The 12,215-nt window shown below is 49.1% G+C and overlaps 1 protein-coding gene across 1 annotated transcript; it reads right to left on the bottom strand.

The window, feature by feature from the left end:
• Positions 1-599: 599 nt before the first annotated feature.
• LIPG (lipase G, endothelial type) lies at positions 600-8,769 on the bottom strand (the record flags this gene model as incomplete). The annotated part of the gene is made up of 10 exons (XM_080362392.1): positions 600-621; positions 2,026-2,118; positions 2,609-2,827; positions 3,358-3,478; positions 3,915-4,157; positions 4,708-4,932; positions 5,416-5,527; positions 7,420-7,599; positions 8,403-8,596; positions 8,700-8,769. The coding sequence occupies 10 exons, from the start codon at positions 8,767-8,769 to the stop codon at positions 600-602; spliced, it is 1,479 nt and encodes a 492-aa protein (XP_080218518.1).
• Between the last annotated feature and the right edge of the window lie 3,446 nt (positions 8,770-12,215).

The raw sequence follows: 12,215 nt of genomic DNA, 5'->3' as shown, positions 1-12,215 counted from the left end.
AAGTGGCATTGTGCTTATTCCCACCCCTCCCCTGACAACCCCACACGCTTGACCTGTGCTGGTCTTGGCTTCCCGCAGCCCATTGGAGCCACGGTAAGTCCTACGCTAGATGCTAATATGTTCTTGGCAGCTCATCGCCAACGTTCTGATGGGCAGTTAGTGTGGTTGTCTTCTCAACTCCACTGGCAGGTGGACCAGATCATCGCCGAGGGTCTCGAGTCGCCGAGGGTCTCCAGTTGCCGAGGGTCTCGAGTCGCCGAGGGTCTCGAGTCGCCGAGGGTCTCGAGTCGCCGAGGGTCTCATCCATAGGCCCAGTTAACAGGAGCAGGGCAAGAAACGCAGCGTGCAACAGGTCAAGAGAAGGTTAAACACACAAACCAGGCTGCTTGGGGAAGGGAAAACGTCATTTGAGTTGTTCTAGGTCTAGGATCACAGTCCATCCATTGCTCCTCAGCTTCTTGCACCTGATCCAAGATGTTTGTCCTCAAGAGCCAGTTGCTTGAAGTGCTACCAAGCCAGATGATTTTGCTGGAGCCTCTCGCCACCCGTGTGGTCTTCAGGCATCTAGGTCGCTCCATTGTGAACCTTTCGAGAAGCATTCAGAGCAAATTGGAGACAGATCTGGGAAGAGCGGAGAGAGAAATAAATAGCAGAAGTTAAGAGGAGTAATAAATCATTCCTACTAAACCCTGCGACACTAAGAACAGGTTTAGGCAGCACAGGTTGGTATTATATTCTGTCAAAGCAGCGTTTTGCCCAACGAGAGCCTGAAGCGGATATTATGCATGTAAGCAGGCAGCAAACAGAAAATACAGGTTGCGACGTTACGCTCAGATCCATTTGGGGTGGACAGATGTTTGCAGACTTAATTTCCGAGTAGGGAATTATATCATTTTCCAGTTAACTTGGCAGGAATGGGGAGCTGGACAAGAAGTTCTTGTAATCTCGGGGACGAAGGATCATTTCCTAGAAAACTTAATGCATTGCAGCTCAGATTTGCTCCTTCGCCTCGTGGAAAAGCTCAACTCCAGGAGGAAGCAGGAAGGGCACATCTGCCACCAATTCTGTTTTATAGGTTTTATATCTTATTTTATTGTACCTGCAGGAATATTTAGTTGATCTTTCAAGACCTGTGGCAGAGGAACAAGAGTTTGCACAGCTTGGGAGGTTCTGCCAAAGCTGGAACGGAATCGTCTTGCATTCCTGAGCTGAGCTCTGGAGGTTGTGCAAAGCGTGACTTTGCTAAGCCTAACAAGCACTTTGGATTAGAAGCCACAAAGCTCTCCATTGACAAATTGAAATTTAAAAGGCTGGGCTTCATCTAAAGGAGACAATAATTAATCAAATGAGTAAGGATTCATTCAAAGCATGACTAGAGGTGAAGCAATCAAGCTGTCACTACGGGGACCAGACTTACTGGAAGTCCTACTCTTAGGACTGATCCTAAGTGTCTGGAAAGTCCCATGGAGCTTAAGCAGGGCTGAGATGCTCTGGCCAAGGCTGAGTTTACACTCAGAAGAGATTAGCAGAGCCAGAGATGAAGCAGTAGGACTCAATACTCCTCAGCTGCGTCTTAAGCCCAAACTTGATCAAGAGATTTCTCAGCAGCTTTAGATCTCCCAGGCCAAACCAATCTTTGCATTCCCAGCTTTACTCTGTTTTACAGGGTAGGAGCGTTTAATAGATGCCTCTAATTTGCTCTCCACTGTTGCAAGGATATTGGGTATTAGTAGCCACAAATTTGTAGCATCTACCACGACAGTTTCTTTAGGCCCAGGGATCATGTTAGACCGATCTTATAAGCACATAAAGGTACAGGATGATAAACCAAGATCAGAAGTGAGGATAATATCACCTAGTTATAGTTAAGGCATGCATGAAAATTAAGTCTAATAGCTGGGAATCTTGAGCTGGAATTTATTAACTTTTTTTTAGGAAAAAGAAGTTCCAGGAGTCTAAACAAAATTAAACCTGGCTCTACTCAAGCCAGCATCAGAGGATTTGTCTCAGCTGATTTTTTCCTACCTTTTTTGCCATTCTTCCGGGCACTTGACGAACCAGAGCTCTTTCCCGGGTGTTATACTGGTCAGTTGGGAATCCTCCACGCAGAAAGCAAACCTAGGTGGAATAATCGGGAGTCAAGACAAGGGACCTCTTGTCTCTATAATTAACATATAATATGCAGCTAATTCTGGGACAAGCTGTTCGGTTTGACGTCCTTCCTATGGAGCATCTCGATACACCATCAACTTGTTGAATGGCTGTTTTATATCCTATGTTACCCTTTTTGGTGCTGTCAGTACTTTAACCCTTTGGGTATGATCTAAACCATCTCGCAGTACCTAATTTAGCCCCCAGGGGCAGGTGAGACAGTGTTGCAGGGTCTAAATCAAGCAGAACAACGTCTTGGATCTCATCTGCAACGACTTGTTTTGCAACCTCTCACTCTCCTACACCATGAGGGCATTGCCTCGTAACACCGAAGAAGAAAGAGAGTTTAAGGTACCGGCTAAGCTCAAAACACCAACTTTTTGCACTGGATGCTGCATGTTTCTCTTTTTTATTAAAGTTTCGAGTCCACTTATATACAGCCTAACACAATTCTCACCTTTGTTGTGTCTCCCCAGATTTCACACGTATCCGCCTGATGTGCAGTTCCTGGGGAGTCTTCGCGGGCCGGTACCAGTAGCTCTTGAGCTCTTTCCATAGGTCGTACCACGATTGAGACGTTCCCTCCCAAGTAAGCTTGATTTTCAAAAGCTCACCCATGTCCTCTTCCGTGTAGACCAGGAAGGTGTTGGTGGCATTGAGGCCAATTTGATCAAGCCTAAAAGACAAGCCGAGACTCAGCGTTTCTTCCTGGTGGAACCGTGCCAGATGCTCATTCATTCCATGCCAGGAGTTAAACGCAGCTCTTTGCGGCTTATCAAGTGCTTCGTGTTCAACTGTCACCAGTTAATTACTGTGATTACGCTAAAGAAAGTGAGCTTGGGTAGCTGGTTTGATACAGCGCATCATGTATTTGGCTCAGCTATCCCTCCGTAGCTTAAATATGGATTTCATGCTTCGTGTTTCTTCTGGGAAAAGCTAAAGGAGGTCAGCGATGCCTCCAGAGATACGGGTGCTTTCAGAATGATGGTAGAGGGCAAAAGCAAAACGCTTCAATAATGAGCCATGGAGAGGACTGAGCACATCCAATTGTTTTGATAATTACGTTACGGGATGCAAACGGCCCTTTTGGAATGGTGATAAACTGAGGCTGCCCAGCTCAGGTGTTACCAGGGGGAAAAAGAGTAAGGCCGCCTTGTCTAGTCTCAGGCTTAAGCAAGCACAAGGGGCCAGCTTTAGCTTACTTACATTTCCAAAGAGAGGGGGGCAGATTCTCCATTGGTGCCATGAAGGGTGACGAAGAAGGTGGCATCAGCCTCTCCCAAGGTTTGGTAGCTGAAGACGTGCATTTTCATCTGGTAATGGTAGACTGGGGAGAAACAAGGAAGGCACAGATAAAACCAACTTTGTCGAGAGACAACGTTGCTCAGCTCTTTGTGAAAGTGTTGGCTGGCAACTGTGTATTTATTGAGATATAATTGATCCCTTTTTCCTGCCCTTACTCATGACAAACTTGACATTCACACAACAGCAACAGCGGTCCACTCTGGGGAGGGCTCTCCAAACCTTACGCTGCTGTAAGGTCGAGTTAGTCTTGGAATTAGAACACGTGTCAAAGATAATCCTGCTTAAAAGGCAGAGTGTCCTTGTGGCCTATTGATTTTACACAAAGAGCCCAGGGATGCCACAGGACAGCGGCAATAACAGCAACAGCTGCGCTGCTTCGAGACGCTGCTCCTCTTCCACCTCTACATCTTTCCCAACGTTGCATTTGGGAGTCTGGTCTTAGAGATTTTAAACTGTACCTTTGAACGGCATATCAGCTCTTGTTTTTAAGTACATCTTGCTGTTCCTTCTGTTGCGCGTCTTTCTGGCGTTGTAGCCAATGCCGTTGCAGCGGTTCTTGCGGCAGCTCAGGCAGATGCCCTTCTTGAAGCGACTGGAATCGGTACATTGAAAGGCGAAGCTCTGCTTGTCTTGGTTGACGAGGGAGTCCACGAAGAGGTGCACAGACCGCTCGTGTTCGCATTTAACAACCTCCCCGATAGCTAAAGAAGCAGAGTGGCAAGGGATACATTTTATTTAATCGTTTGTCAACCCAGCTGCCATTTTTTAGACTTTTTGTAGCCCAACATGCGTTGAGCGTGGCCCAGATTTTTCAAACATTAGCTATTCAAGAGGTTAGTACAAGACACTGTTGCTTGGACTCGATGATCTTGGGGGGCTCTTCCAACCAAAATGATTCTATGACTTGAAGGCGACTTGCCATTTACCGTGAGATTTAAAGAGGGTTTTAGACCCAACATAAGATGACCATAGTTTATTGTATGAATGGGAAGGTGCTACTTCAGAATTAAAAGCAGGTGTAGTTTAGTAATTATCTCCAGTTCTACAGGCAGTTTAGAAAGAAATAGTTGGCTCTGGTAAGTCATAGAATCACAGAATGTCCTGGGTTGGAAGGGACTCGCAAGGATCATCGGGGCCAACTCCTGTCCCTGCACAGGACAACCCACAGTTCACCCCCTGTGTCAAATCAACCCAAATCTATTTGCGAGGAGTCGACGCTGACCAGAGGCCAAATAAGTAACGACAACTTACTCCCATAGGCAATTGCTCCCAAGACATCGCTTAATCCGCAGCCAGGCTGGAAGTCTCCCCCATTGGGGTAGATGTCGAGGTGACCCACAGGCATCTGGATGCCAATGCTGACGCCGAGCGTTTCCCTCGTGTAGGTGTGAAGGACGTCCACGAAGTTGGCATCGTCGGGGGACAGGCGCTTGCTGGGGTCCACTCCTTCAAACATGGGGCCAGCCGGATCCAAACCTGGGGTTAGAGACAGCGAGCGAGACGCCAGGTAAGAAATGGGGTGATTTCATCTAGAATAGAGTCCCTTGTACCCCGTCCTAAGTCGTTACATGTTGAAATCAGCTTCCCTCTAGAAGTTCGAAGCAAGACATAAACATCCCATGGGACAAACTGCACCCAACAGCTCACACTTCCATTAATTTATGAGCTATAATTACAGAAACAATATCACTCAGAGGCTTAGTATCTTGACATTAAGGTCTTGTTTTGAACCCCCATTTAACCTCAAATATACTCAAGACCAGGTTCGCCTCGGAAAGGTTTATTTAATTGAACCTCGCCTACATTTAGGGTTCAAAATTAAGATGTTTTCTTCTGTCGGGAGGCCCATACAGGTAGGAAACTTGTCATTTCTGACTACGCAAGCGCCAAAACGACATCGCAACAACACAGGAAATGAGCCTCTTCGGGGAAACTCGCTGCCACTAAAAAGCCACTTGCCTGTAATTCTGCCTATTGTCCCATGGACGTGGTTACCAGCAAAGCCAGCGACGTGGGCACCCAGGCTGTACCCGATCAGGTGGACGTTCTCAAGCTGGAAGAGCGGGTTCTCCTGCGAGGAAACATAAAACATATATTAAAAAAGAAGGTAATTTCCCCTCCCCTGTCTTTCAGGACGTGTGTAGCACCGTGGGCTTTTTCCTTCTTTTCCAACCCAACGCTGACTTGGAATTCCCGACGACACCTGAGTTCACCTTGGAACAAAGGACTTTAGGAAGAAGAAAGGACTTCAAGAGAAAGGAAGGACCTTAGGAAGAAGAAAGGGCCTTAGGAGGAAAGACTTTAGGAAGAAGGACCTTAGGAGGAAGAAAGGACTTCAGGAGGAAGAAAGGGCCTTAGGAGGAAAGACTTTAGGAAGAAGGACTTTAGGAAGAAGGAAGGACTTTAGGAAGAAGAACCTTAGGGAGAAGGAAAGACCTTAGGGGGAAGGAAGGACCTTAGGAGGAAAGACATTAGGAAGAAGGAAGTACCTTAGGAGGAAGGACTTTAGGAAGAAGGAAGGACCATAGGAAGAAGGACTTTAGGAAGAAGGACTTTAGGAAGAAGGAAGGACCATAGGAAGAAGGACCTTAGGAGGAAGAAAGGACCTTAGGAGGAAGAAAGGACCTTAGGAAGAAGGATTTTAGGAGGAAGAAAGGACTTTAGGAAGAAGGACCTTAGGGGGAAGGAAGGACCTTAGGAGGAAAGACTTTAGGAATAAGGAAGTACCTTAGGAGGAAAGACTTTAGGAGGAAGGAAAGATTTTAGGAGGAAGGAAGGACCTTAGGAGGAAAGACTTTAGGAAGAAGGAAGTGCCTTAGGAGGAAGGACTTTAGGAAGAAGGACTTTAGAAAGAAGGAAGGACTTCAGGAGGAAGAAAGGGCCTTAGGAGGAAGGACTTTAGGAAGAAGGAAGGACCTTAGGAGGAAAGACTTTAGGAAGAAGAAAGGACTTCAGGAGGAAGAAGGACTTTAGGAAGAAAGGACCTTAGGAGGAAGAAGGAAGGATTTTAGGAGGAAGAAGGAAGGATTTTAGGAGGAAGAAAGGACTTTTTAGGAGGAAAGACTTTAGGAAGAAGGAAGGACTTTAGGAAGAAGGAAGGACTTTAGGAAGAAGGACCTTAGGGGGAAGGAAGGACCTTAGGAGGAAAGACTTTAGGAAGAAAGACTTTAGGAAGAAGGAAGGACCATAGGAAGAAGGACTTTAGGAAGAAGGACCTTAGGAGGAAGAAAGGACCTTAGGAGGAAGAAAGGACTTTGGGAAGAAGGACTTTGGGAAGAAGGACTTTGGGAAGAAGGAAGGATTTTAGGAGGAAGAAAGGACTTTTTAGGAGGAAGAAAGAAAGAACCTTAGGAGGAAGGATTTTAGGAGGAAGAAAGGACTTTAGGAAGAAGGACCTTAGGGGGAAGGAAGGACCATAGGAAGAAGGACTTTAGGAAGAAGGAAGTACCTTAGGGGGAAAGACTTTAGGAAGAAGGAAGTACCTTAGGAGGAAAGACTTTAGGAAGAAGGACTTTAGGAAGAAGGAAGGACTTTAGGAAGAAGGTCCTTAGGGGGAAGGAAGGACCTTAGGAGGAAAGACTTTAGGAAGAAGGAAGGACCATAGGAAGAAGGGCTTTAGGAAGAAGGACTTTAGGAAGAAGGACCTTAGGAGGAAGAAAGGACCTTAGGAGGAAGAACGGACTTTTTAGGAGGAAGAAAGGACTTTTTAGGAGGAAGAAAGGACTTTTTAGGAGGAAGGACTTTAGGAGGAAGAAAGGACTTTAGGAAGAAGGGCTCCTAAATTTGCTGTCCACTTCAACATTACTGCCCCAAAAGCGCTTCAAAGCAACACTGGAGCTCCGAGCCACCATCCCACCGAGCCCTGGGGTCGGGATGACACCCCGACCTTCTCCGCTCTCCACTGAACCCTCCGTCCCGTTGTGCAACGGCGTTATGACCGCGACCACCAGCAATTCGCGTTACCTGCAACCAGTCGAGCAGCCCGGCGATGCTTTTCCCGACCACCTGCGTGTTGTTGACGGCGTCGGTGTAGAGCTGGTGGGCGAGCGGGAGCCAATCGACCACCACCACGTTGGCGTCCCTCTCCCTCTCCTGCAGCGCCGCCACCAAGCTGCCCAGCCACGTCTCGAACATGCCGCTCATCTAGAAAAGAACACATCCAGGTGGTGCTTTCCAGCTCGCGGGACACAGGTGACACATTCCCGGTTGAGTTATTTGTATCATCGTTTGCATATTCTTCTCCTCTACGAGCCTCAGTGCTTCTCAGTACTAGTGTTATAAGAAAAACAGGTTTTGAGAGACTCCGGCTGTAATTAGCTGCTTTGCCTTTTAAGGCAGAAGGGAGAGGCATTCGTTACGTGCCACCTTTATCTTTTCCTCGAGAGTTTCAGAAATTGGGATGGATTGCAAAATGATTTGCACCGCCGCTTGCATAAACCCCGGTGGGGTTGATAAATCCCCTTGTGCACATCAAACGTAGAGGAAAAAAGAGCTTCAGAAAGCCTGCGTGCCCTGTGTTTCTTTATCACGTAGCAGAAGCCGAGGCTGCGGACACGCAGCTGCGATTGCAGCGAGTCTGTATATTTATCAGAGTGGTCGTTTAATTGGATTTTAGGGAAAAATCTCAAGGTCCTTGTCCTGCATTCAAATGACACAGACATTGAATCATTTAGGTTGCAAAAGATCTATAGGATGATTGAGTTCAAGCACTGGGGACGTGAAATAAGGTTCTTGGGGACATGGGTTGGGTTAATGGTTGGACTCGATGGTCTTGAGTGTCTTTTCCAACCAAAATGATTATATGAAATGCAAACACAAAGTCGTTAAGTAAAACACACATCGCTTTGCTTCCGCAGGCACGGACCATTTGCAGGGTAACTGAGTTTCTCTAAGGGGATGGATTGTACCCGCGTCTCCCGGAGCCGCGCAGCGTCCTCCGTACTCACCGTCCAGCCGTGAATGATGAAGAAGGTTTTTGCCGTGGCGTTGAAGCCGCATTCCTCCAGCCGCTCGCGCTGGCCCGTGGCGAACGCGCAACCGTCTTCTTCTTCGGCGTCCGCCCAGGAGCGGAGGTTGAACTTCACCTGTGGCTTCAGCTTCAGCCCACGCTCCTGCGTGTCCTCCAGCAGCTCCGTGGCATCTGCAAACGAATGGATCGCAGAGCGGGGAAGGGTCAGCAGAGCGCCCTTCAACCTGCTGCGGGGAGACGAACCTGCTCCGCGCATCCCCCCACGCTCACCCACCTCCTCCTCCTCCCCGCGTCGCGATGCAACAGGTGACGGCGGCGTAGAGCAGGAGGACGAGCCTCCTCATCGCTCGGATGGACGGACGGACAGACGGACCGCGGGACGGACGGGGCTGCGCGGCGGGAGCGCGGCGAGCCGAGCGGGGGCCCTTTAAGGGGCCACGCGCGGCAGGGGGGCGGGGCTCGTGGCCCGATGGGGCGGGGTCTGGCGGCGCCGGCTTGAAGCGCCGCTCTCATTGGTCACGCCCTCCGTGACGTCACGAGAATATGAATGGAAAGGGCCAGGCACGCCGGGGAGGGGGCGGGGCGTAGAGCTCACGCGGAGGGGCGGGAACACGCGGCGTGGCGGGGGAAACCCCGCGGGATGTGTGTGTGTGGGGGGGGAGTGGGTGAACCCGCCGCGGTGGTCACGGGTGGGCAAAGCAGCAGCGGGACACGGCCCCGCAAAGGGCTGCGCAACCTGTGAGAACACATGGCGTGGGGGCAGGAACATGCGGGATGGGGTGGGGGTGCGTGGGTGAACCCCCCGCGGTGGTCACGGGTGGGTGAAGCGGCAGGGCATAGGCTCGCAAAGGGCTGGGGGGGGCTTAGCGCTCCCTGTGCCGAACTCCATACCCCAGGGCTTGCAGCCCCACGCATGATAAGGATGTAACACACCCGATCTTTTGGAGTTGAATCTCACCCAGATTAGAGCCCATTTTGGGTGCTGGGAACAGCACTGAGAGCCTGATCAGTTTCCACACAGCACAAATACCTTCCCAAGGTCAACATCTTACATCGACGCGTTGCTTTTATCTACCAAAACCATCGTCTCCCTAAAAGCACGAATAGAAACCTGCACGGCGTTAATAGCGACCAAACCTCGCTCTGCATTTTGAACACAAGGAACATTCCCCATGGCTCAGTCGCGATCGATCCCGCTTCAGCATCACAAGGCAAATAAATCACTTTTCTCTTTATTTAACCATTTTACCCACCGCTATTGTTGGTTATGTGGTCTCTTTTTTCAGCTGCCGTCCCACGACCAGATTTATCCCTGCAGGAAATGAATCAGCTCAGCCTCATGTGTGTTCGTTGTGTTCGTGCCCCACGAAGCTCTTTGCTTCTGGCTCCAAAGAACAACAGTAGCAGTGAGAACAGCGAGAAGAAAGCGCATGGAAAGAATTCCTGGATCCTTCAACCAAAACCAAGGTGACGATCACCCAGGGATTGGTGCGATGGGCATCGTATCGAAGCGTGTGGCTCGGCGATGACCGTAGTGGCTTGGCGGGGATACCCAGATGTGCTTGGACAATAACACTTCATTACACCCAATAATTTTAAGGAGAAATTCCTAATTTTGATGAATTTTTCACTGGTTGAATCACAAGCTCTTCGCAGGTGGGGGCTGCGTTGGTTTCTTTGCACTGAATCAAAGCGGAGCCACGACATGCGGAGGTGGAAAGGATGTAAGAGTTAGTCTGTTTTAGGAGTAAAAAGCTCCTATAGTGAATATGCCCAAATATTTAACGGTCTGGAGTCTCCTGGTGATCTTGGGGAAGGTCTAGACATGGTTTTCAGCAGCAACATTGGATTTGAGAGGTTTCCGCGGCCGTGCATCCATCAATAAGACCCTTTCGATGCTCTTGCCATGTGAGCCAAACATCTCAGAGCGCGGTCACAATTCTTCTTGGGGACTAAAGGCAGAAGCTTTTTGTCTTGAATGCTTCTTTTTGGGTTCGTGGGGCGAAAACAATGGCGCAATGAGAAGAGTTGATGATGTTCTTGTTAAGGATCATTCATTTGCACAAGCCAGAGATGGATTTCTTGTTGCTTTTGCTCAGCTATTCAGCATCAGGGAGTGATTATTGCCATTCTGCAAATTTCTCATTCCACATTTAGAAACTTGAGAGTGTTTTCCACACCCTCCATTCTTCCTGCGTGTTTTTTCCTCTATTTTTCATTCATTTTCTCCAATGAAATAGGGAGTAGGATTTGCAGGAGGGGAGAGGGAGGAATTGTTCTCTTCTTTTAAACTTATAAACCAGTTTGTTCTGTTCAATTATATAACACAAGCAGCAGATTTAATGGTATTGGTGTTAGTTTCCTTCTTGGCTCCTTCTGCCTAATTTATTTCTGAGATGATGTGGAGGAGGGATAGAGATGGGGCTGAAGAATGAACCGGGAAAGAGAAGAACTGCAGCAAGCTCAGGGTGCACTGAGCGACGCTCCACGTGTGATATGGGGGTGCAGACATCCCCAAAAAGTCCCGCTCTGCGGCGAATAAACATCCTTGTATCGCCCTGTGCGATTTTATCATCATCCCTCACGCCACCAATTTATTTAGCGCATACACGACACAGTTTCTACTCGGGATATTTTTATGTGAGCATCAAACCGGAGCGAAAACAGCCCTCGGTGTCTTTGTTTCGTGGCCATTCCTTACCCCACGTCGCTTCTCCTCCCCTCTTCAGCCTTTTAAATGAGCAGGATTTAGAGAACCAATGAATTCTTCATCTCCCTCGACAGGTTTACAGAAGAGGTTAATCTCCGACAGGTTATGAAATCAGCTCACATGCTTCAGCAGCATTACCCGCTCTTGGTGTCCCGCTTCGGAGCCCGTTGAGCTCCCTTTGTTGGAGGTAACCCCTTCTCCTGCTTCTTCTAAGCTGATTTCTTAGGCTACATCATTCAAGCGTCCATCCCCGTGGTATTTAGATGTAGTCAAAATGACTGGGGGGGGATGCGTGGGGGGGAAATAAATAGCCAGCGAGCCAACAAAACTGTCTGACTATTAATGGTGCTGTTAGTTGCAAATTTACTTTACCACAAAGCCCCCAGCGTGTAATCCTGAGCTGAATGCCTTTGATTGTGAGGGGAATATTTACAGCTGACCCTGCCAGCAGTCTGCAAACCTGCACCGGGCCTCCTGGCCCACATTAAATCCGCTGGCATGCGTCCCCGGGTTCTTATCGAGCACATGCTCCGGCAGCGCGGTGTTTGGGCTGGCGGGTACGCGGGGCCTTGAAGAATAAATCCCCGCATTCCTGCGAAACGCTAATTCTCGTGAAGGTTGTCACGCCGGGAGGAACGTTACAGTTCGTACCTGGCTCCGGGCATCGCCGGAGCTTTCCAGAACGCTTCGGTCCCCGCCGCTCGCCCCTCTCCCCACGGCAGGTCCTGCTGCCAAAACGCCCGTCGCCAAGGCCAAACTTCTTCTTGGCCACTTTGCTGTGTTGTTTTCCCTTTTATGATGATTTTATATCTCTTTTCACCTCCCATGAGTCCCCAAGTTGCTCTGATGGTTGTTCAGGCCCCATCTCCGGCCCCAGCGGTGCCGGAGCACAGGCTGAAAGCTCAATGCGTCTCAGCAAATATTCCCCGTGGCTGACGGGACAAGCTTGAATTCAGCAACTTGTCATTCCCCGCACGTCCTCTGGTCCATGAGGTGGATCCAGACCGCTTGGCCGCTTTGTGTCAGACGCAAGAGCCGGTGGTGGGTGCTCATCCTGCTCCAACCACAAGGATATCTGTG

This window comes from Nesoenas mayeri (assembly GCF_963082525.1).
Source record: "Nesoenas mayeri genome assembly, chromosome: Z".
NCBI classification, from domain to species: domain Eukaryota; kingdom Metazoa; phylum Chordata; class Aves; order Columbiformes; family Columbidae; genus Nesoenas; species Nesoenas mayeri.
Note: the sequence above shows the minus strand (reverse complement) of the source record. Positions and strands in the feature narration are given on the sequence as shown.